This window comes from Typopeltis vanoorti, chromosome 10 (assembly GCF_054136105.1).
Source record: "Typopeltis vanoorti isolate ZY-2024b chromosome 10, IOZ_Tvanoo_1.0, whole genome shotgun sequence".
Lineage (NCBI taxonomy): Eukaryota > Metazoa > Arthropoda > Arachnida > Uropygi > Thelyphonidae > Typopeltis > Typopeltis vanoorti.
The window spans coordinates 136,752,373-136,779,399 of NC_143558.1; the positions used below are offsets into that span (position 1 = coordinate 136,752,373).

Consider the following 27,027-nt stretch of genomic DNA (forward strand, 5'->3'; position numbering starts at 1 on the left):
AAACCCATTCTTTTCATTACTTCCCACAGTTTCACATGCTCAACACAGTCAAAAGCTTTAGAGTAGTCTAAGAAACAAATTACCAGAGGGAGTCTGAATTCTTTGTATTTTTCTATGATCTGTCTAAGGCAAAGGATCTGATCTCTGGTGCCCCTACCTTTCCTAAAACCTGCTTGTTCCTCGGGCATCTCTGCCTCAACTTTGGCCTCAATCCTATTTAGCATGATCTTTAATAAAATTTTGCTTGCATGAGATATCAAACTAATAGTTCTATAATTCTTGCATGCCTTCTTATCACCTTACTTGTGTGGTGGTATGAAAACTGACTTCTTCCAGTCTCTAGGCCATGATCCTGTCTCCCATATCATTGTAATCAATTTATGAAACACTCTTATCCCTCCATCCCCTGTGGCCTTAATTAACTCTGCTGGGATTTCATCTGCACCTGGGGCCTTATTGTTGTTGAGCTGCTTAACTGCTCTTTCAACTTCATGCCTAAGTGGAGGAGGTTCCAAATCAAAATTTTCTTGGGAGGACTCCACATTTTCTTTATCCACTCTGCTGTACAGTTCCTCACAGTATTCTTTCCATCTGTTTTTGATTTCCAACTCTTCTTTTAGTAATGATCCATTCCTGTCTTTGATGACATTTAATTTAGGCTTAAACTTGTGCTTTAAGTCACGAACTAAATAAAACATCCTTTTATAATTATGCCTTCTCATCTGGAACTTTATTTCTTCACATTTATTAGTATAGAACTTTTCCTTGTCCTGCTTGATGGCTCTTCTGATTTCTCTATGTAATCTCTTGTATTCTTTGGTCCCTGTGTCTCTTTGTTTTTCCAACCGCCTTCTTTTGATTAGTTCCCATGTTGAATCTGATATCCATGGGTCTCTTGGTTTTCTTATTGGACCGAGATACGTCTTCGCTGTATCCTGTATTATCATCTTGACTCCTTCCCAGAGCATTTCTGGTGAGATTTCTTCATTGGTCTCCAAAAAATCATCCAGCCGAGTTGATGGTTCTTCTGTGAATCCACTAGGAATTACTCTAACATTGAATCTAGCGGAATGTGCCTGACCTGGAAGTTTTCGGAGTCTTAGTCTTACTTTGGCTCTTACCAGCTGATGGTCTGTACCACAATCTGCTCCAGGACAAGTATGCACATCAGAGATGCTTGCCTTCCACCGCTGGAGAGCCAGGATGTAATCAATCTGGTTCCTTGACCTATCAATGTTAGATGTCCAAGTATAGGTCTATCGTGGATGTTTCTGGAAGCAGGTATTGGTAATAACTAATCTGTTAGCACGGGCAAATTCCAACAGTCTTTCACCATGGGTGTTACGTTTACCCAGACCAAATATGCCACACTCCGGCCTGACTCTCATACTCTTTCCCACTTTTGCATTTAAGTCTCCTAAGATGTACAGTATGTCTCTCCTTGGTAGGCAGTCCAAAACAGTTTGTAAGTTTTCATAGAATTCTTCACTCTCTTCTTGGCCTATCCATGTGGGGTACATAAACACAATTGATACATTGGTAGGCTGAGCCTTAAGTCTAATGGAGAGTATCCTATCATTAATGGTGTTATAACCAAGAAGGCTTCTTACCTGAGCTGGCTTTAGTATCACAGCTACCCATGATGTTTTGAGTTCACCACCTGAGTAAATAACTAGCTTACTATCCTGTCTTTTGAAGTGACCTTCTCCATTCTATCTGGTCTCTGTAATTCCCAAGATGTCAATTTTATACCTATCCATGTCTGGATAGGTATAAAATTGAATTATTGAATTCAATAATTCAATTATTGAATTATTGAATGAAGTACTGAATTATTGCTCAAAGGAATTTTCCTGATGATATCTGACACTGGCTTATGAAGCACAGTGTTTATTACTTCTTTTATTGCCAGCAAGATTAATTCCTCAACAATTGTGTGTGGTTTTTCTGCTTTTGCGATTAATAATGAAATATTATAAGAAGCTTGTAATCTGTCATTATCTTGTTTAGTGGACGACATAAAAAGTTTTGATATAGTTAGACGTTTAAAATATTTTTATTCTAGTACCTGAAAATAGGACAAATCTTTATCCTTTTTGTCAGCATGCATTTTAGTCAAATGCTCTTGTAGCCGAAGGCTTCATTGCTTCATTTGAAAACACTTTTTGGTGAATCAAACACATGGGTAATAATTGGTTTGTAGGAGACTGAATAAAACTATATTTCAAATACTCAATACTGTACTGTCGACATTTCTTCATATATTCAGACATAATGAAGTAATAAAATTTGCAAAAATATTCATAAAATAAAAGATTTAATTTCACTTTGTATGACTCCACTTATCTATCACACTTTCGACTGATGATTGTTGGCAAAGCACACAAAAAATAATGAAACTTATTCCTAAACCACTGGTATTTATAGATTTGAAATCTAGCCCAAATCGACTTGCATGCATTGACTTGTTTGCGATACCATTGTACTCGTGCTTTGAACAAGTCACTGCAAGCACCCATATTCCTGTCAAAACATGCTGAATTGAGTGAATTACCTACATAATAGTTGACCGACATACTACTAGTTAAGACTCATCTGCTGTGTGGATAGACTAAAGCCTGGATGGCACGATCAATTTTTACAATAGCAAAAAATGAATAAATTTTTAAGTATATAAAAAATAGAAGTTAAAATATCTTGTATGACACGTTCAATTTTTTATTTTGCATGCAAGCGTATTTTGTTCGTCCGACCACGACATTGTCCTAATAATTATAAATAATAATTAATAAATAAAATAATTACACAAGATATAAACAACAAACCTACAAAACATAACCACAGAAAACAGTATAATAAGTTTCGAATAATATTTGTTTTGTTTTTTCCCTCTAGTTAGCAATATAAGTTAGTACTAACTAAGCTAATTAAAATTTACAATTTTATTTCTTTCTTGCCATTATTATTTTTGCTTGTAATATTAAATTATATAAAATTGGGTTTATTTTTATACAAATCAATTAGAAAAGTGGTTTTATATATTTTATATATATTTTGAAATGAAATATAACGAATATATTTGCTACTGTAAACATAACCTATTATATACACATATATATATGTTCTATTTTCTCATCGACATAGAAAATTGACATCTATTTCTATCTGAATTGTAAATTTTCAAACGATTAAATAATTGAAATAGAAAATTGATAAAAAAATTGATTGTGTAAGATGGGCATAAGATGAATTAAAATGCAATATTTAAATTTTAAATGGTTATCTAATCGCAAAATCACGAAAATAATTAATTTTTAAATATATATTATTCATTTCTTCTATGAAGAGTCGCCGACCCCTAGACCGCCTGAGCGCCCGCAAGTGCTTTGATCCCACTATAGCCCCCCCCCCCCCCCCCCTAGAAGGCTTCAGCGCCCACTGGAGTGGTACCGCCCACTTTGGGAATCTATGGTCTAGTAGATGCAATGTCTAAATGTATTCTAAGGGTGAGAAGGTTAAATAAGGTAGGTGTGAAATGGATGAATAAAGAGATTAAGCATGCGATACAGAGAATAAAGGCATTGTGGAGGCAGCATAAGAGAAGTGGAAATAACCAATTTCATGAGGTCTACAAAGACCAGGCAAGGAGGGTGACTTGGTTGGTGAGAGTAGCTAAAGAGAGGTATGAACAGCAGTTAGCTAATGATGCCAAAAAGAATCCTAGGGAGTTCTTTCAATATGTAGCTAACAAAAGAAAGAATGATTATGGAAGGATGACATTGATTGGAGAAAATGGTATAAAGACAGCTGTTGAGGAAAGTGTGTGGCTTAATGAGCAGTCATAAAGGTCTTTCAATCTTGTGAATGTGACTTCATGGAGAGGTTGAGAGCAGTTGATGATGGGGAAGAGACACTGACTGTAAGTGAGCAAGAGGTGTATGGGGAGTTGAGTAAACTAGATGTTAATAAGGCTGTGGGACTTGATAATATATCACCACATATACTGAAGAAATGTGCCAGGGAGTTGACACCTGCCTTGACATATTTTTTTAAACGAGTCTTGCACTCAGTCAAGTTCCTAAGGAGTGGAAGGAGGGCAAGATTGTGCCACTTCATAAAGGAAGTGATCGAACTCAAGCATCAAACTATAGGCCTATCTGTGTGTCAGGTGTTGTGGTTAAGTTGTTGGAGAAGCTTGTGAGAACTAGGTTCCAAAGTTGGGTTGACTACAATGGTATTATCTTTGATGGACAGCATGGATTTGCTAAAGGGAGATCATGTTTTAGTAATCTACTTACTTATTATAATAAAGTGACTGCTTCCTTGGACAGAAGAGAAGGATACACTGTAATATACTTGGATTTCGCAAAAGCTTTTGATAGAGTACCTCATGATAAGTTAACAGTCAAACTAGAGCAGATGAGGTTGGATATTAGATTAGTGCATTGGACTGGAGACTGGCTATCTGATAGGTAGCAACAAGTTGTGTATGGGGGAGCAATATCAATTAAAGGGAAAGTCACTAGTGGAGTGCCTCAGAGGTCTGTTTTAAGGCCATTACTGTTTAACTTGTATATTAATGATATTGGTGAAGATTTGGATGGAGATATTCAGTTGTTTGCAGATGATGCAAAGTTGGGACAAACCACAAAGAATAGTGAAGATGTTGTGGCCCTACAAGAAGACTTGAATAAATTGAGTGATTGGGCACGGAAATGGGGATGTGAGTTCAATGTTGCAAAATGTAAGGTTTTAAAATTTGGAAAACAAAGATGGGGTGCAGAATTTATGCTTGGTGAGGATATATTGTTGGAGGTGGAGGAAATAAGAGATCTGGGGGTGATAGTGGATAAGGATCTAAAATTTAGGGGACACATAGCCAAAATTGTGAAGACAACACAAAGGCATCGGGAATGATGCGGAGGACACTGACATGTAGAAGTAGGGAGATTCTTGTTCCATTGTATAAGGCTTACATTAGGCCACACATGGACTATTGTGCCCAGATTTGGTCACCTGGTTTTCAGAAGGATGAAGAGATGTTGGAGAGGGTCCAAAGGCGACTGACTAAGGTAGTTTCTGACCTCTGGAATGTTGAGTATGAGGAAAGATTGAGAAGATGTAATTTGCAGAGTCTGGTGGACAGGAGGAAGAGGGGAGATATGATAGAGACCTACAAGTTGGTAAGGGGTTGTTAAAGAATTAATGTTGGAGTAGTTCTACAGAAAATAGTGGGAGATCAGGGGAGAACCAGAGTCATCCCTGTTAACTGTATAAAGAGAGTGTGAGTAGGGGAGTGAGAGGCAGGTTTTTTTCGTGCAGAGTTGTGAATGATTGGAATGCCTTGCCTGAGAGTGTGGTGTCTGCAAAGAGTTTGGGTGTGTTTAAGATATGGTATGATGAGCTGTGTGTGTGATAAAGGGACCTCCTAGATGAGTATTTGACTCCATGTGGTCTTGGGGATAATAATAATACATACATAACATACATGATAAGTCCAAACTGGATAAACATACAATGATCTTTTCATCATAATCCACTCCATTTATTAAACTTCACCTCATACCATATAGCTTAAAAACTCACTGCTACATGGAAAACTGTTATTAATATTGCACTCCTAGCTTTTTTTTTTACCCTAAGTAGATTCAAATCATCCATTATCATTTGCAACGTCCCCCCATTATTAAGCATAATTGTATCATTAATATAACTTAATCACTCTTACATGCAGATTCTCACCATTCCTCCCATCACAATAATATGGAAAGTCAGGAAAACTATATTATGTCTGATACCAATAAATAATTTCTTCAGCCTTCTGATACCAAAAGCATTCAAGTGAAGGCCACCCCTCTAATATATATTCTTTCAGACTTACTCTACACATCAAAAACTTGCAACGATCTTCTACACAGCCTATGCAGTGAATCATTTGTCATCATGGCCCTTCTTAATTCCATGCTATCATATCTTGGTAATATACTATTTTCACTGTGTTATTCTTACTTCTTCCAGAAGTCCTTTCATATCCTCTCTCATATTGTATTTATAACCAGAGAAATCATTTATTCCTACCGGAATAATTTCTTGTTTTTCTTTTCTGCTTTTCAATTACATTTGTAAAATTTTTGATTTTAGCACCAGGCCTACTTGTCACTGACATCTTACCATACTTTGTTGAGGTACCTGTGCGTAATGGAACCAACTTACAAGCTCACCTGCCATGGTGCATCAATTACATTTTGCTGTTATAACCAAAAATCCTTCTCCATGGTAGCGAGGGTGACCTCTTAGGAAACATATGAAACACTACCCAGACCTGGATACAATGCTATGTGAAATTCCAAACTCTGTGGTAATATCAGTAACAAGCATTCCAATAATTGTTCCCCATGTAAAATCTTCTAGATCATGTCTTTGAGATATTAGAAGACATCCAAGTTTGCAACTTATTTCTTCACAAAAAGAGCCTTTGAATGTAATTCGCTTAGTACAGCGTTTTGCCTTTTATCCCGTTGAGTGCTAACACATGACCCCTTTGCCCGTGATTTGAAAAATGTGCCCACTTTATTATTTTAAGTAGAATCAGTTATACAAATTGCCACAAGCTGATTCATCTGAATTTGTGGTTGTAACTTCATAGTGTTCATCCTTAGATTTTGGACATCAGTGTACATAGGTAGATTGAAAAAAAAAAACTTTTTTTTCAAACATTATTATTATTATTACATGACACCTCCAGGGAGTCCAAAGACTCATCGAGGGAGGGCACCTACTCCACAATTCTCTGTCTCCACCATTCAATCCACCAACTACAGTGAACTACAACTACTTTCATCATCTACACTGACCACCACCACCACTAATATTTTTTAAGACAATCAGAAATATCCATGCCCAAGGCGGGATTTGAACTCGTAGCCTTTTGGCTGGAGAGCAGATATGCTAACTACTCATCCAACCAGGCCGGCGAAGACAAAAAAATTATATATATATATATATTGCCAAGAAAATCTTATGAACAGAGGCTTAAGTTATTGTGATGTAGTGCTGGAAGATGGGACAACCAGGTCAGAAGGCATTGAAATGGCTACTGGGGAAGGCCAGAGAGTTAATCTCAGAAGAAGATGCCTCCACTTTATTCTTTTACATAAAATAGGAACATGGAATGTAAGAAGCATATATCAAGGAAAACTGGAACTGGTAAAAAAAGAAATATAAGAAAAACTCAAGTTAAGATTTTAGGAATCACTGAACTGAGGTGGACAGGAATGGTCACTTTGATACCAATGATTTCATGATGTATTACTCTGGACATGAAAACCTTTGAAAAAATGAGTAGCATTCATAGTTAGAAGAAAATACAGAAAATACATTTTGAGTTACAACCCATTGTCTGATAGAATCATTCTAATTAGAATAAAGGCATATCCAGTTAATGTTATATACACCCACTACAGATTCAAGTGAAGATGAGGTTGAAGAATTTTTACAGTAGATTGCAACAAGTAGTATACAGTTAATAAAATGGATTTTCTTTTGATATTAGGTGATTGAATGCAAAAGTGGGAGAAAAAGAAGAACAAGGCATCGCCAGAAAAGGACTGAGGAATGAAGCAGGATAAAGGATGTTGGAGTTTTATGTCAAGAACAGTTGCTTTATTGCAAACACTTGCTTTCAATAATCTTCAATCTTCAATGTGTTCAATCTTCTTTCATGAAAGAAGATTGACATGGATTTCACTTAATGGTGAATACAGAAATCAGATGGATTATATCGTTGCCAGTAGAAGGTGGAGAAATGCTATATAAGCAGCAAAAACACTACTTATGCAGGACAGATCATGAATAGATGAAGTTAAATTGAAATTAAGGACTAAGAAGAAACAAAAGGACAGTGTTAGATTTCATTTAAATCATATAAATGAAGCATTTGATGTAGAAGTTGGAAAGAAATTAAAACATTTGAAGAAGACAGGAAGAGAATTAGAAGAACTGTGGGAATAAACAAAATGTACAGTTATAGAAGAAGCAAAGAAAACTAAATTATTATTATTGTATGGGAGCCTCCATGGAGACCCAAACTATCCATGCAATCTATCATACCTCTCTTTGAACCCATTAATAGAGGAATAAAGATAAATAAAGCAGGTCCCTGAGTTTGCAGCCCCTCTCAATACACACAAAGTCTCTGGTTTTAATTTCATGTACAAATATTCCAAGAAACTTGGTGTAATGCAGATATTTATTCTGGATATTTTTACCATTGTTGGTCCTAGATTTCAAAAATAGTTCACGACTTTTAAATCAGACTCTGGTGAGAAGCTGCAGGGAGAGGTGGTGGTGATGTCTATATTAACAACCTTGGAGCTAAGTCTAAGCTTGAATAATTTTTTTATGTTCTTTATGATTGAATTGGAAGTAAGGTATTACTTTTTCTGAAATGAAAACAAATTGATGGTATAAAATCATTCAGATGTATAGCTGCTAGGATTATTATGCTAAAATAGATAAAAAAAATTTATTCATGGTCACAAATCTGTTTTAATATTTTAGAAACCATAAAATACCCCAAACAGAAGGGGAAACAAAACAGTATATCTTTTCATAGATTACCTGTTCTGTTTATTGCAGTCTCCTCAATAAGTGAATTCTGCTTTTCTTTATAATAATTGACTCTGGCTAGCTAGTTAATAGAGACACATCGTTACCGGCACTATTCTGAAGACCATGATGTTAGGAGAAATATATTCTTTTCTTTGAAAAGACAGTGAAAAGATATAAGGTGTGATTCAAAACTTTTTAGGCTGGTGTTATAATTCATACCATGAAATTATATATCAGTAATCTTTCTGGTGTACTTTTTGCACTAATTTGAATCGTGTTTTAATTAACAGGAATAAGAACATATGAATATTTCTCTCAGGCAACATTTCAAGCTTTCAGGTGTGGCAAAGTTGTTAAAAGATCTGCCAACCTGATGATTAAAGGTCAAGGAAAAAGTGAAGCAGACCAACATCTCAATTAAAAAAATTTTAAAAAATTGTAGAAAATCTCAAAACTGAGGTACAGTAATTGGCTATAAAATATGTTCAGAGAATTCTCACAGAAAAGAAATCATTTACAGCACTGTCAAGAACCTTTTCATTTTTAGTAATAGATTGATGACTCCGTACAATTTCCCGTTTCTGAAGTTGAATATTCTTTTGAAAGATATGAGATTTAAAACTGTCAATTCAGCTAAAGCAAGGAGGAGTACTTGCCTGGAAGGTGATATGCCTATTTTGTTTTATTATCACAAGATGGGTCACTCCTCTTCCTCCTCCCCCCACCCTTCCCATTTTTTGTTTACAGTGAAAAAATACAAGTTTAATACAAACAGCACTGTAAAACTCAAAATGGAAAATGTAATAGGGAAAAAACATTGCAGAAAAGTTCAGAAACATGTGAGTTAACTGTTTAAGCACATTCATAAAATAATTCTGTAGATAGGATGGAATATTTTTATTGATCACAACTAGTTTTGTGAAAATTTTTCTTTTTCACATCATCAGGACAAATATGTGAATAAACTAAAACACAGATTATAACAGGTAACATACATAATGACATAACAAGTGAGCATTTGCTAGTTTGTGGTCTACTGCATACTTGTCATGTTGAATCAGACTTCATGTAAAATCATTCCTTATTTTAAGTTGTACTGTTGAAGACATCTGATTATTTCAGCTGATTCCTTAAATGCCCTTGAACAAAAAATGTCATCTCTAGTGTATTTTTTACACTGATTTGAATGGGATAGAATAATAAAGATTATTCTATCTCAACTGTTTCTTTCATGTGGAATAATACTAATTAAAATATTCTGTAGATAGCTAATCATTTCAAAAATAAACTGCATAAATGAAAAAAAAAATGTACATTCAAAACTAAGTGGAAAATGTTTAGAATAAATATGTGCTTCCTTCATGTAACAAAATTCTCATTGACTTTGGGAGCAAAAAATTATGTGAAATATGCATGTTCTTATTTTCTTCCCCTTACTCAGGTCCTATCTGATGTCTTTAATGCACCTGTGTATGTCCAAAAAATAGCAAATTCTGCTTGCTTAGGCTCTGCATACAGAGCAAAACATGGTAGGTGTTTTGTAATTAAAATAAAAAGCCAAACGGCTTTTATTTGGCTATATATATATATAACAATATAGGATTCTTATCCATTTAATATGGTAGGTGTTTTTTTTTTTGTTGTTGTTTTTATCATAAACTGGAATTTCACTAGTATTTATTAAATCCTTAAGACATAGATCATTTGCATGTTATGGAAACTTGCTAATATCTGCAAGAAAAACACATTCAGTTTCCTGTACCATTTACACTAGTCGGAGATAACTGGTAATTAGTTTAAGGAATTAACAACGCAAATGAAGTATATTAATTAAAGGTAACTTTAATGAATCACTTCTATATTTCGGCAACGTCACATTGCCATCTTCAGAAACATAAAGATATGGTATGTGCACTCAGGAACTAACACAAAGCAAATGAGGAAGAAAGCAAGAAACTAATATTGTTCCTAAAGTCCTAATGGTGCCCTCTTGCGGGCTAATTTGGTAGTCTTGGCAGTTGGGCTGAAGTTCTCATAATGAAAGTCTCCCAAATTTGGGGCAGTTTCATGCACCCAAATTTGTTGAGGTTAGGAATGTTTTTTAGAGCTGCTGAAGATTCTTTGAATAATCTTTCGTATTTAAACTTGCTGCGATGAATTATTTTTGTTTTCTTCCAACGAATTTTATGGTGGGTATCTAAGGCATGGTCTGCCAGCCCAGAGCGGCTGTACTGGTGAAACCGGATGTAGTCTTGGTGTTCTGAAATCCTGATATTTGTTGTTCTGCCTGTTTGGCCAAAGTAGGACAATTTGCAGCTGCAAGGGACCTGGTATACACCAGGTAGGTCTAGGGGAAGTGGTTGGTCTTTGGTAGAGCGGATAAGGGATGCCAACTTTTTGTATGGTCTGTAACAGGAAGTAAGGTCATATTTTTTGAGGATATTGGTTATTTATTATTATTCAAAGATTGAAGATTATTCAAAGAATCTTCAGCAGCTCTAAAAAAACGTTCCTAACCTCAACAAATTTGGGTGCATGAAACTGCCCCAAATTTGGGAGACTTTCATTATGAGAACTTCAGCCCAACTGCCAAGACTACCAAATTAGCCTGCAAGAGGGCACCATTAGGACTTTAGGAACAATATTAGTTTCTTGCTTTCTTCCTCATTTGCTTTGTGTTAGTTCCTGAGTGCACATACCATATCTTTATGTTCCTGAAGATGGCAATGTGACGTTGCCGAAATATAGAAGTGATTCATTAAAGTTACCTTTAATTAATATACTTCATTTGCGTTGTTAATTCCGTAAACTAATTACCAGTTATGTCTAACCAACGTATAAGCCTTGCTACTAGTTGGAGATGTAACAATTCATACCACTTGGAATATCTGTGGTGAAAAACCTTTTTATATCTTTCAGCATTATTCCACATATTCTTCCAAAGTAAAGTCATTTTAATCTACTTCAAAAATATAACACAAAATCTATACTAGTAATAAATATACATTCTCATATTTTTGCTAAAGACAAGCTGCAAAATTACTCGCTTTACAAAGAAATGTGAAAAATTAGTTTTATTGTATTTTATTAAAAATTATATATTTGTTATCTGTGACAAAAAGTTGCATTATGCAGGAAGTTAATCAGAACCATAGCAAATGGATAGCTGAGATTTGGAAGAAGAAATTTAACTAGATAGTATTTGTCAGAATTAATCATGTGCTCTTGATGAGAGAATTCAATTTTATTATTAAAAAAATTACAAAGAGTGTTGTATCAGATTTTATAAATCAGCTTCGAAAGACTTGGCATTTTTTTGTATGGACACATATCAATTTAATTTCAAATTCAAAGAAAACAAATAATATTTGTTAAATGTTGATTTTACCTCTCATCCTTTAGCATGGGTTAATTTAATATAATGCACGTTAGTTTACAGACATGCAAATAAATTAGCAACCACTAGTTAATTTTTATTACTTGCCACAAAGTGTTTTATTACTAAAACTCTTTGTGGCAAGAAATACTTGTATAAAGAAGATGACTGAACTTTTTAAAGTGATAGAGTAGACTGCAACAGGATTAGGAAAGAAATTTGAAACAACAATGTTTCAGGAAATCTATATTATTATTATGTGACACCTCCAGGGAATCCAAAGACTCGTTGAGGGAGAGTGTGCCAACAGCATCGAACGATTGACCCCTTCCAACTATTAGCCATGCTCAAACTTGCTTAACTTTTTACGATCCATTAGTAGCAGAGGCTCTACCAATCGACCAACCTTTGCTGGCATATGGAGATAGTTTTTTTCCTATCTCTGCTGAGTAATATTTTATAAAATTACAAATGTCCAGATTGCAACTCTTTAAGGACACCCTTGTCACATGAAATTGTCTTTAAACAATATAAAGAATAAGTTTTGATTCACATGTACTTAAAGATAATTCCACAAATATTGAAATTTGAGTTCTGGAAAAGCAAGAAACAAAGACTACCAAATTGATTCAATTGTCCTCATCACATTTGCAATTTCATTATCATCTGTTTGTGTTGAACTCTCTTTTAGTTTATTTCACATAGTTCAAATTAAAAAAAGCCAACTCTGATTGTCTTTTGTCTTGTAAAATCTTGGCAAACAAAACAATGATTGTACATGGAGTCTCTTTTTTTTGCCAAAAATTTGATTGACAATAAATGCCAGTGTAGCCATGGAGTTAATGGAGTGTGGCACATTGAATATTTCAGAAGGTGAATAAGTGAGTTAGTTAGTCATGGTAAAAAATTATACTTCAATGATGTCATCATTATTAAAAGAAAAATCTGTAATTTGAGAAACAGAAAAGATTGAGATTGACAGGAATTTATAAACAGCATGTTCATTGGTTCAGATATTAATCATTAAAAAATTAAATGTGGTTACATAAAATATAGCTATGTTAACTATCACATTAAAGAGCCAGGCTGTAATTAAAAAAAAACAGAAAAGTTTATAAGAAAAATTCCGGTAATTGGACCACATGTTTATTAAGATAAATAACAATAAAAAATCCCGACAAGTTTCGTAAGTTGTTTGACTTACATCTTCACGGGTCAAAAGTAACTAAAAGTTTAAACACAAGAAATGAGAAATTACTCAATTAACTAGTGGTTGCTAATTTATTTGCATGTCTGTAAACTAACATGCATTATATTAAATTAACCCATGCTAAAGGATGAGAGGTAAAATCAACATTTAACAAATATTATTTGTTTTCTTTGAATTTGTAATTAAATTGATATGTGTCCATACAAAAAAATGCCAAGTCTTTCGAAGCTGATTTATAAAATCTGATACAACTCTTTGTAATTTTTTTAATAATAAAATTGAATTCTCTCATCAAGAGCACATGATTAATTCTGACAAATACTATCTAGTTAAATTTCTTCTTCCAAATCTCAGCTATCCATTTGCTATGGTCCTGATTAAATTTCTGCATAATGCAACTTTTTGTCACAGAAAACAAATATATAATTTTTAATAAAATACAATAAAACTAATTTTTCACATTTCTTTGTAAAGCGAGTAATTTTGCAGCTTGTCTTTAGCAAAAATATGAGAATGTATATTTATTACTAGTATAGATTTTGTGTTATATTTTTGAAGTAGATTAAAATGACTTTACTTTGGAAGAATATGTGGAATAATGCTGAAAGATATAAAAAGGTTTTTCACCACAGATATTCCAAGTGGTATGAATTGTTACATCTCCAACTAGTGTAAATGGTACAGGAAACTGAATGTGTTTTTCTTGTTCAAAATAGTTCATTCTAAGCAGTTGTAGCTATCTAACTGTTCATTAAATTAAATATCCGAATGCAGATTCAGTGCAATGCTAAGTTTGAACAATGCTGGATACTGTAACATTCACATTTTCCGAGGTCTGACTTGGGTATATTTTTTATCAATGCTGACCAAACTTGGTGTAGAATTAGACCCTGGTTTTTGTTGTATTGCATTGGAATTATAAGCATGTTTGCAGCTTCTTTAAATTTTCATATGTAACAATTTTTTTCAATGTAAGACATGTTTGTTTTTTGCCAGAGTACATTATGGTCGGTGGAAGTTGTATGCATACCATACAACAACTCAAAACAAAACGACAGGAATGGGTTTTATTTTTAAGTAATTTTGAATTATACTAAACTGTATAATTTTATCGATAATAAACAATATTTTTCATGAAACAAAACAAGAAGAATATATTTTATTTTTAAGTAATTTTGAATTATACCAAACTGTATAATTTTATCAATAATAAACAATATTTTTTCATGTTTACCATATATTATCGTGTATAATGCGAACTAGAAATTTTGTTTGAAAACTAGCCCTAAAATGCCATGTTCATGTATAATGCTATCTGTTAATCTTGTTCCATAACATTATAAATAATACAATATGAATTAACGAAAGAAATATTTATTTTAAAACAAAATGTCAAAATCGTTTAAATTCTTCATCTTTTGAGTCATCAAACATTTCATTTATAAATTCATCTGTAGGGATTGCGTCATCAGTGTAGCAGTTGTCGTCATTGTCTTCATGCTCTCCATTTTGTTGTGCATCATCCTCACTTTCGTATATGACGTGATCTTCTGATCCATCCATTGAATTACTTATTCCACATTTAAGAAATGAGTGTTGAATCATTTCTGATGGTATCGAATCCCATGCTTCTTTAACCCAGCTGGTGACCAGGGTGATCTCAGGCTTCTGAAAATTCCCACCCTTTGTCATCTTCACCAAACCAGATGACATCCATTTTTCACATAAGTGATCTTTAAACGGCTTATTCAAGCTGACATCAAGCGGCTGCAAAACAGAAGTTAGACCACCCGGTATAACTACGTAGCTCACGTGCTTTCTCTTTACTTGCCTCCGTTAAATGCGCCTGGAACACATCCCAGACTAGTATGCTTTGTTGACGTAACAAGTTACCTAGACGTATGTTCCATACTTAATCCAGCCACAATTGTACACCTTCTTCATCCATCCAACCTTTCTGATTGGCGCAAACAATTACACCTGGTGGAAATTTCATATGCTTCGGAATTTTCTTCCTTTTAAATATCACTGTCGGCTTTAATTTGGTTCTGTCTGCCATGCATGCTAGAACAACGGTAAAATGCATTTTTTCATGTCCCATTGTTTTTATGAAGACACCCTTTTCACCAACTGAGTTTACTGTTCGATTCCCAGTCATATCAAAGTACATGGGTGTCTCATCCATATTGCCAATTTGGGAAAGTTCATATCCGTGACACTTCTGTAATTTTATGATAAATTTATGGAAGGACTGCACTTTTTCTTCAAGCTGCTTTGGTAACTTCTGCACAATTTTTGTTCAGTGTCGTAATGTTAATGCTTTGTGTTCCATAAATCTGTTGCACCACCCAGGCGAAGCAAAAAAAGACGAAATACCTGGTGTGGCCTTGAATTTACCATTCTTGAGTTGTACAGCTCGAAAATGAATTGCATTTCTTGTTACTATAATGCCATCTTGTCGTTGTGTCAAAATCCATTCATTTAGCTCTTCTTAGAGTTCTGGAAAGGATGCTACATCTCCACGACGGGCACGTTTCGTTTTGGGGATTTTTTCAAGACTCTCTTTTTGCTCATGCCAAAGTCTAATATTACTCTCTGCTACACCAAATTCTCTCATAGCAACACTGTTATTATGTTCTTCTGCAAACTGCACGACACGTAATTTAAATCCTGCTTCAAAAGATGAACGTTTACGTTTCTGTTGGCTCATTTTCAGACTAGGTTTGTTTAACGAATAATATTTAAAATGAACTGTGATTAAACCGATATACCTAACTGTGCTCTATCATTCGGCGACTGAGCGTGCATCGTATCTGCGCATAAAGCCAGTAATGTAAGTAGCTTTATGCGCAGATACAATATACGCTTGGTCGCCGAATGTGAGTGGGTCAAGTAGATTTGGTTGCATAGGTATTAGGTGGTAGATATTGTGTGTGTGCAAGTCTAATAAGATGTTATATTTTTTAGGATCGGCATATAATACAGTTCCCATAACTTTAAGTAGTATTTTTTACCATAAATTTTTCGCATTATACGCGATAATATACTGTAATTTTTTTTTTTTAAATTTTTACCATAAATTTTGATATTTTCTTCAAACACATATAACTGTACTTACAGTGTGTATGTATATTTCGAAAGTTGCAGCACCCCCACGAGCCGCCACTGTCCAGTACACATCTGCAAGATTCCCTAACTAAATTGAATAGCTGTTGTAATAAATTTGGTATGAAGATCAGCAATAACAAGACAATGAAAATAGGCAAAAACATTGAAAATATGAACTGCATTGTGAATGCAGAACCTATAGAACAAGTAAAACATTTCAGCTACTTAGGCACAATTTTTAGTGAAGATTGTAAATTAAATATGGAAATAGACAACAGAATCAACAAAGCCGGTATGGTAGGAAGTCAATTGAATAAATTTATATGGAATAAGAGAGAAATTAGTCAAAACACTAAATTAGCTGTATACCAGACAGTGTTCAAACCAATTCTAACTTATTGATCAGAGAGCTGGGTTAGAAATAAAACACTTGATCAAAGACTAGAGACCACAGATATGAGAGTCCTGAGAAAGATTAGAGTGTTAACAGATGGCATCAATGTCAATATCATGTTAGAAACGAGGATATTAGGAAAGAACTTGACATTGTTAACATCCAGTAATGTGTTAGCAGAGCTAATCTCAGGTGGTATGATCACTTAAACAGAATGGTAAAGGAAAGATTAGCAAAACAAGTGTTCTCTGCAAGGTTGGCAGAAAAAAAAGACCCAGAGGAAGACCAAGATATAGGTGGATTGATACTTTTTACTGTATCAATCCTTGCCATTATTTACTGCCTTATCAGAACTTATATTTCTGCCTTCTAATGTTGGAGTCTTGACAGATAACAGATTGATTTGGAGGAAAATTGTTGGTAGGTAGTTAATAATGATGTAAGTTTTTCATGTAGTACTATCATATCCTGTACATGTCATGGTACATGTCAGGAATTTGATGATGATGAACTTCCTTAACTGGGTGATCAACATACCAACTCTTCAGCCAAGGAGTGTGGTTGAATCCCTGGCAGATGTGCCTGTGAGTGTCTTTAGGTGATGAATTTCATCATGCAGTGTGAAACTACCATCCTGCTTATCAGAGGCTTGAAATCTTGAAAAGTTGCATGTTTGATCTCTAAATAAACTGTTTTTCTTGAAATTCACTGATTTAAAATGAACAAATCCTACCTAACATAATTATAAATTCTACTAGGTAGGATTAGTTTATTTTTGTAAATCATGCTGGATAGGTAAGAAGTTGTTTTTCTGACCAACAGTTGTATTTACGATAACATGGACTCTCGTTTCCGAATTATGTAAAAATAAAAATAAAACAACCTTAGCCAACCCACTCCAGACTATTGAATTTCGACTTCTTGTGGGTGGACATTACATAACATTCCAAATAGTAATGAAGCATATTTAGGAAGTTTTTTTTTTCCCCTCTTAGAGCAAGCATTACGTTTTTTGGGATACTATGGATGTGATGTGTATGGTCAAAAAAAAAAAATATTATTAAATAATAAGACTTCTAGACAATAAAATAAAATAAAATAAATGATGGTACAACATGACAAAATTTCATGCCGGCTGGGGCGTCGCCCGGTTAAACAAGGCCCCCGTTGTTTTTGCCAGGAAACCAGGGCGAACAGCGAAAAGTCAGCTACTGGAACAAATCTGAAAACAAACCCCAACTCAACATCACCAGAGTTAAAGATCGGTACTATCAACGTAAGAAGCCTGAATGGCAAAGAAATGGAGCTAGCTGAGGAATTAGATAAGTACCAGATCGACATAATAGGGGTGACTGAAACAAAAAAGACCAAAACTGGTGAGATCTTTCTGAGCAATAAATACAAAATGTTATATTCAGGCAATAACAATCAAGGAAAAGAAGGAGTAGCCATAGTATTCAACACAAAATATGAGGCTAATCTTCTTGAATGGCAGTCAGTCTCAAGTAGAGTAATGTGGGCAAATATGAGAATGGGGAACTGGACAATGAGACTTATTTGTATCTATGGTCCCACAGAAGGTTCTACTACGGTAGAAGTGGAGGAATTTTTTGAGGCTTTAGAAAAAGCAACTGACACAATGAAAAAGGAAAAGTTGGTCCTTGTTGGGGATCTAAATAGTAGAGTAGGAAATGATTGTGAGACATACAAAAATATTTTGGGAAAATTTGGAGAAAAGAGCAAAGCTAATAATAATGGCAAATATCTGTTGGATTTCTGCTCAGGACATGGACTGGTTATTACTAACACCATGTTCCAACATAAAAATGTGCACAAATTCACATGGAGAGAAGAGGCTAGGAATAAGAAAAGTCTCATTGACTATGTTATTGTTGATAGTGATGTTTTCTCCTTGGTGCAGGACACCAGAGTGTACAGAGGATTTGAAATTGGAAGTGATCACTATTTAGTCTTGAGCAGGATAAAATTGAATTTCATATTGAAAAGAATAACATGTAAGAAAGTTTTAAAGCGAATAAAAGTTGAGCAGCTCTCAGATATAAACTGTAGACTAAAATACAGAAATATTATTGAAAAGAAAATGAAAGAGTTTGAGAACAGGAATCAAACCTTGGAGATTCAGTGGCAAACTCTGAAGGAAACATTGATTGATTCTGCCAGAGAGGCATGTGGTGAGGTTGGGTGCAAAGATAAAAAAATCAGAACTCCCTGGTGGACACAGGAAGTTAAAGAGGCAGTGAAGGAAAAGAAGAAAGCATATCAAAAGTTCCTGGCAAATAAGTCAGCTTTTACTCTTACAGAATACAGAGACAAATGTAAGAAAGCTAAACAGTATTGTAAAACTAGCTAAACAAAAGTCATGGGAGGACTTTGGCAAGAATATAGAAAATAAATATCAAGAAGGTGGCAAAATATTCTGGAGGTTGTTGAAGAAGCTTAGGAATGGAGGAAAGAGTGCTGTAAAAGGAATTAGAGATGATAAAGGTGAAATGAAAACAGGAGAAAAAGATATCCTTGAAGTATGGAGTAATTACTTTGAAAAACTGCTAAATGAAAGAAGCAGTGATGACAGCACAGTGATAAAAAACACTGACCAGGCATTCAGTCAGGAATACATATCCATACTTGAAGTAGAAAAAGCCATCAAAGGCTTGAAATGTGGAAAGGCAGCAGGAGTAGATGATATTCAACCAGAAATGCTGAAGTATGGTGGTATAAGAGTCTTACAGTGGCTGCACTGCATAGTTCAGAAAGCCTGGACAGAGGGACGAATTCCCGATAATTGGAGTAGAGCTCTCATAGTACCCATATATAAAAAGGGAAATAAAACTGAATGTGAGAATTACAGAGGTATTTCCCTACTGAGTGTTCCTGGCAAGATCTATGCAAGTATACTTGAGAAACGGTTGAGAAGAATTGTGGAAGAAAAGCTTGGTGAAGAACAAGCTGGATTCAGGCCAAATAGAGGCTGTCAGGATCAGATCTTCACTTTACGACAAATAGTCGAGAAAGCATGGGAATATAACAAAGATCTGTATTTAAGTTTAAGTTTTGTCGATTTGGAAAAGGCATATGACAAGGTGCCAAGAGAGAAGCTATTCAATACGCTGCAGTTATATGGTGTCAATGGGGCATTATATCAAGCAATACTTAGTCTTTATTTGAGTTGTGAGTCAGCAATTAGAATTGAAGGAAGTACAGGAAGATGGTTTAATGTTAAATCTGGTGTGAGACAAGGATGTACATTATCCCCTCTGTTATTCATTATCTATATGGATCACATTATGAAGGAATGTGGTATTAAACCTGATATCAAAATTGGAGATGTTAATGTCAGCTCTTTGCTTTATGCGGATGATGTTATACTTCTAAATAAATCCGCTACAAGTCTGCAAGATTCTCTGACTAAATTGAATAGCTGTTGTAATAGATATGGTATGAAGGTCAGCAATAAAAAGACAAAGACAATGAAAATAGGCAGAATCATTGAAAATGTCAACTGTGTTGTGAATGGAGAACCTGTGGAACAAGTAAAACATTTCAGCTACTTAGGCACAATTTTTACTGAAGATGGTAAACTAAATATAGAAATAGACAACAGAATCAGCAAAGCTGGTATCGTGGGAAGTCAATTGAATAAATTCATATGGAATAAGAAAGAAATTAGTTGGAACACTAAATTAGCTGTATACAAGACTGTGTTCAAACCAATTTTAACTTATGGATCTGAGAGCTGGGTCAGAAGTAAAACACTGGACCAAAGACTAGAGACCGCAGATATGAGAGTCCTGAGAAAGATTAGAGGCGTGAACAGATGGCATCAATGGCAATATCATATTAAAAATGAGGATATTAGGAAAGAACTTGACATTGTCAGCATCCAGGAATGCGTTAGCAGAGCTAATCTCAGATGGTATGGTCACTTAAATAGAATGGGAGAGGAAAGATTAGCAAAACAAGTGTTCTCTGCCAGGTTGGCAGGAAAACGACCCAGAGGAAGACCAAGATATAGGTGGATTGATACGGTACAAAGTGCCTTAGACGATAGAAATATAAGATCTGATAATGTTGGAGTCTTGACAAGTAACAGACTGATTTGGAGGAAAATTGTAGATAGGAAGTTAGTAATGATGTAATTTTTTCATGTAGTACTGTCATATCCTGTACACCCCTTGAGGGTACATGGCAGGAATTTGATGATGATGATGACTTCTAGACAAGATCAGTTTCTTGGAAGAGATGTGCAAAATAAAACAGTGTTTTGATAGCATTGAAGGAGGAAGAGTACTGGAGAAACTGGAATAGAGGACATACCCACTGTAACATTATGGAAGGTATGTCATTAAATGGTAATCCAGTAAGTAGACTTCTGTAGCAGACAATGCCCTGTAAATGTCATTTGAGTAGCATTGACTAACATTGATAAAATTCATATTGGTTAGTGTAATGAGGGTTAAATAAGTGCTACACAAGAATAAAAGACTATAAAGATGATGTAGGATGAATGTTAGTTATAGTAGGATTAACAACCCCTGTTTTGTCTTTAAAATTTAGAGGGGAGAATATTTGTTGATATCTGAGCTGTTCAATAACTTTGCATGATGGTACTACCAAGAAATGGAAGCATGGCAGAGCAGAAGTTACAAGCTACAATTTAGGTTGAGCGTCAAGATAGAATTGTCTCATGACTTGTGAAATGCCAAAATTTTTTTCTTGGGCTGCCTTGTTACACTTGGAGAACCATGGCTTAGAGAGTGGCTAAATGTTTTAAGTTGAATTAATGATGGAGGTGTTTATTTTTAGTTAGAGTAGGAAGTTGAAAGGGTGTTTGATCTGAAGAGCAGAAATAATAAGTTATTCCATTTAGTACAATTGTAGTGCCAACACTCTCAGTCTGGTATTTCTGGATGAAAGATAAAAAGAGGAAACTTGGACAAGGTAATGGTGTGAGATACAAAGAGGAGAGATGTCTATGAAAATGTACAAGGTACTGGGAAGATTATATAGGCAGGCAGTTTGTGTTAACAGTTATCCAATGTTATGTTCCTTCCAGCTTGATCAGTGGAATTGGAGAAAGCAAGCTACTTTGAGTTTTTACCAAAGTTCCAAATAAGATGACCTTAAAAGAGAGATTTGAACTGCAGAAAATCAAGCTTTAGGGACAGATGGTCAGTGGTTATAAATATCTAGGGGAGTGCAATGAAAGTAACAAAGTGTAACAAGGCACTTTTGAGCCAGAAGAAATGTTTGGTATGTGAATGTCTTTAGATGAAAGGTGAAAGTCATCACCTAGTGTGAGAGCACTGCTTTTTTGGAGGCCTAAAGTGGCTTGAAAATAAAATTAATGTTTGGTCTATATAGAGTAAGATTTCCAGACTATACATAAACCTACCCACTGGTGCTGATATACTATAGGTTTAAAATCTTTCATGGATGGGAACTACAAAAAAGAGATACCTTTAAGTAGTACATATTAACAACCTCTGTAGCTCAGTCAGTACAGACAAAGCCCTTTGGTCAAAAAGTCCTGGGTTCAATTCCCATCAGTGACATGAGGAACCTCTATCTGGTCTCTTTCGATGAAAGGTGAGGTAGCTGGTCTCATATGGTGGTAGAGTTTTTTTTCACCCAGAAACTTTTTTTTGACCCCAGAAGAGGCAAACCAGCCCTGTGAACACTCATCTACTGACATAGGACACCAGGAGACATAGGGCTAACTACCTTATTTATCCTTGAGTTGTGGTTGCAAAGTCCAAGGATACTTGGAAAGGACGAGGACACTTAAGTTTCTGTTAGGACCACTGATAGGATAGGATATATCGCCAACCATAAAATGCAGGAATCTTTTAAAAGTAGAGGTGTGCAATCTAGCAAAACAACAGTCATGATTTAGATAAGTAAGTGGCAGCAAGATTATTCCCCATCTGATTGGGGTGTCCTAAATGGATTACCATTAGATTAGGTTCCATGTACTATCTAGTAGCTAACCTGTAGAGTTGCTATATCCTCAAGTGGGAGTATTTCTGAATTCTCAATAGTATGTTTAACTCTTGAATAGGATTAATTACATGCATGTAAGAAGAGAAAGTGGGTTGCAGACAGAAACCTAAGCCCTTGCTTTCCAGATTAAGCATGGCAATAGCTACTTTCACAGAGCAAGGTTTGGTGTTTCACTGGGCATTTAACATCTAGGATTCTAGTTCATATTTCCTCCAGCATACCTCCAGAGAAGGTATGTGTTTATGGTGGCAATAGTTGTCAGGTTTGCTGGAGCCCTGCTTATAGGAAGATGGGGTTGCTATGCATCACAAACTAGTGTAAGACATTCTTATAACAAGTGTAGGAATAACCAGGTTGCGACTAAAGTTTTGAATGAAAGATCTCTTCACATTCTCTTTAGCTATATTTTTGGAACTATTTTTGTAGCTTTTGTAAACAGTCCTTCTAGAAAGTGATTTGGGGGGGGGGGAATGAAGGAATAGATTTATTATTAAGAGCTTTACAGAACTGTCCTTAGTAGATAAAATATTTGAGATTAACTTTAGCAGATTTCATGTGCATACAAGGGGTGTACAAAAAAAGACTGAACTTTTTAAATAGCACATTGCAACTAATGAGTATGCCTAGCAGCAGGTTTTGACAACAAACTGCCATTTGCCCCATTCTGCTATGAGCATTAGTCGTCGAGTTACATCTGCTGATGTTAGCACATGTACAAGCTGTTTGCCGGATTAGTGACAATGAAAGCGCTTGAAGAACAACATGTGTGGGAAATTTTCAGAGACATTTCAATTGCTTAACCAAGCATACAGGGAGGACTGTATGAGCCGAATGCAGTGCTATGAGTGGTTTAAGCGTCGATAGATGAGTCGGTCAAAGATCAAGGCGATGTTGGTTGTGTTTTTTGATTGGAAAGGCATTGTCCATTATGAATTTGTACCATGTGGTCAGATGGTAAACAAAGAGTTGTACCAGGAATATTAGTGCGCTTGAGGGATGCTGTGCACAGGAAGAAGCCTGAATTGTGGGAAAACCAGACTTGGTGTTGTACCATGACAATGTGCCACTCACACATCACTCCTCATCTGAAGTTATATGGCAAACCATCAGACATCAGTTTGCTCCATCCACCCTATTCTTCAGACTTAGCCATAGCAGACTTTTTCTTGTTTCCCAAACTTAAAACCACTTTGAAAGGATGTAGTTTCCAAACCATAGAGAAGATTCAGGGAAAATGCGATGAGAACTGGAAGCATTCAAACAATGGAAGAAATGTTGGGAATAATGTATCGCCAGTGGGACTACTTTGAAGGGGATAGTGATTAAAATGTTGTAAAATGAGCAATGAAGTCTTTTTTTGAACATGCTTTGTATCCTCTTCTTCATGTAGCTTCCTCAGTGAGAGGGTGCAGCACCATGTCTTTCCAGTTCTCTCTGTTGGTGGCTTTCCTTTTTAAGCCATGTGATCATAGACAGGATCACATGGCTGCATAGCTATGTGATCCTGTCTATAATCTTATATCTTCAAGTCATGTCCTTCATTTTTTGCCTCTTGATCCTTTTCCCATAATTTTTCCTTCTAAAACTGTTAGTATCCTCTGTCCTGCTGAACCTCTCAGTACATGTCCTGCCAGTCTCATCTTTCTCTGGATCATTTCCTGTAATAAAGATCTCTGTGTTCTCACTCTCTGCAGTACATCTGTATTTGTCACATGTTCTGTCCATGGGATTTTCAGAGCTCTCCTATAGCACCACATTTCAGAGGCCATTATCTTTTGCCTTATTCTCTTCTTGAATATCCAGGTCTCACTTCCATATGTGAAAATTGGGCACACTAATGTTCTTGTCATTCTTTTCTTTGTCTCGATACTCACAGAACTTCTAAGCAGATTTTTATTTTTCCAGAAGGCATCTTTAGCTATGACTGTTCTTATTTTTATTTCTTTATCTTGCTTTCCATCTGCAGTAAAGTAGGTGCCTAAATATTTGTATTATTTGTATGTTCAATTTTCATATTGTTTATGAATATTTCTGGCTCGGATTTGCTTTCTTTTGAGATTTCATAAATTTGGTTTTTTTTTTGCATTAATATCTAATTCAAATTCTTTACCTTCTTCAATTAATTTGATTAATTTGTTTCTGTTTTCTGCTATTAGAATAGTATCATCAGCATATCTAAGATTGTTATATTTTATACCATTGACACTAATTCCTGCTTTTTGTTTTTCAATCTTTTTCATCACTGTCTCACTATAGATGTTAAATAGATTTGGTGAAAGGATACAACCTTGTCTTGCTCCTCTTTTTATTTTCACTTCAGAAGTCTCAGAGTTAAACAGCTGCATTTTCTGTTTGGTGTAAATCATTTTTATAATCTTAAGTACATGATCTTCTATATTGAACATTTTATTATGTTTTACCCAGTCAAAAGCCTTCTGAAAGTCTATCAAGCATATGTAAATGTTCCTATTTCTTTCAAGTGATGTATTTTTAGTTCCAGGATAGCATTAATGGTTCCTTTTCTCTTCTGAGGCCTTTCTGTGGTTCACTCAATTCACCACTTATGCCTCTTTCAATTTCTTATCTTTCTATTGGTATTTTTAGTTCCAGGATAGCATTAATGGTTCCATTTCTCTTCTGAAGCCTTTCTGTTGTTCACTCTATTCACTGTTTATGGCTCTTTCAATTTCTTTGTTAACGATGGTTAATATAATTTTAGATGCATTGGGATGTTAGGCTCATAGTTCTATAATCCTCACAATTTTGTGCATTATGTTTCTTTGGAATTGGTATGCAGATAGATGTTGTAAAAACTTCAGATAATTGTATTGTTTTATAGATGTCCTGAATGGATTCCACTAAATAGTTGTTATTATTGCCAGTCAAAGCTTTCAGCAGCTCAGCCGGAATATTATCACACCCAGGGAATTTATTATTAGGAAGATTCTTAATTACATGTTCTACCTCCTTTCTTGTGGGTAGACCTTAAAAATTTTAAAAGTGCTTGATTGGTGAATGAAAGTGAAAGAACTTAATGGAAAAACAAAACGTACACAGTCTAATAACATCAAGGACAAAGATGGAAACATACTCATTAAATCTCTATGATGATGATGATAACGGTATGTTAGATTATTTGATAAGTACTCCACCCATCTTCCATTTATCTTTTCCTTATCAATGAGTATGTTTCCATCTTTGTCCTTAATGTTATTAGACTGTGTACGTTTTGTTTTTCCATTAAGTTCTTTCACTTTCAGGAATGCTTCTCTGGTTTTGTTCCTGTTTTGTAATTCTTCTATCTCAGTGCACTGCCTGTTTATCCAGTTTTCTTTCAATCTTTTACATAACTGTTTGATTCTTTTATTCAAAGTTTTATATCTTAACCTTTCTTCTTCATTTGCTCTTCTTTTCCATGTTCTTCTTTCATCAATAAGGTTAATAACTTCTTGAATTATCCATGGTTTTTTCTTTCTTTCTTCTAGTTTATTGATGTGGTTTTTAGCAGATATTATGATAGCTGCTTGTAGTCTATTCCACTGAGAGGGTTCATTTTCGTTTTGCAACTATTCAGACAGCAGTTCTGAAATTTTCATTAAATTTTGATTTTATTATTGGATTTTGTGCCATTTGCAGATCCCATTTTAGGGGTTGACTTTGTATCATAGTTTTTTTTTTTTTTTTTTATGTAAGTTGAGAATATTGTCACTATCACAATGCATTGCCAATGTTCAAGGAGTGTAAATAACTTCAAAGTTCATTACAATAGACATGTTGCTGGTTGAGTGGACCTTCCACGATGAGTGTCTATTGACTCCATAGAGGTTACTGAAAAATAATGAATTCTTTCAATAAACAAATTACATCCATTGCTTCTATCTTCTGTTTATATTGCAGTTTCATTTACTATCTGTGTCATTCTGCCTTGCTTAAAAATGTAAGCAATTTGTCTAGTGACAAGGAGTTTAATATGAGAGAGCGAGTCATCGTGGTATATACCATGATATTGAACTGTTTTATCGTTTTCACTTTTTAGGAAACATTAAACCTCCCACTTTGCCCACCTATGATAGTAAATATACAATAGGTTTAAAACCTTTTGGGGAGCAAATTTTTTTAAAATTGATATTGAACTTCAAACCTCCATAGAAGTGTTCTAATTGTTATATGAACCGGTAAGCTTAATCTGAAGAAGAAGTGTTCAAAATTGTTTATAGGCTTTTAAATCTGCAGTGTTAGAAAAGCAGCTACTACCACAGGGAGTGACAAAAATAATCAAGAGCATCAATACAATAAATTTCTAGCATT

At 34.9% G+C, this 27,027-nt stretch overlaps 1 protein-coding gene across 2 annotated transcripts in view; it reads left to right on the forward strand.

Annotated features, from left to right (window-relative positions):
• Positions 1 to 27,027, forward strand: part of LOC150102826 (xylulose kinase) — a 268,998-nt gene that overhangs the window by 204,418 nt on the left and 37,553 nt on the right. For both annotated transcript variants that reach the window (XM_090398826.1, XM_090398827.1), the window contains exon 14: positions 10,052 to 10,139. In XM_090398826.1, coding sequence (XP_090254952.1) covers positions 10,052 to 10,139 — 88 coding nt within the window. The remainder of the gene's footprint in view (positions 1 to 10,051; positions 10,140 to 27,027) is intronic.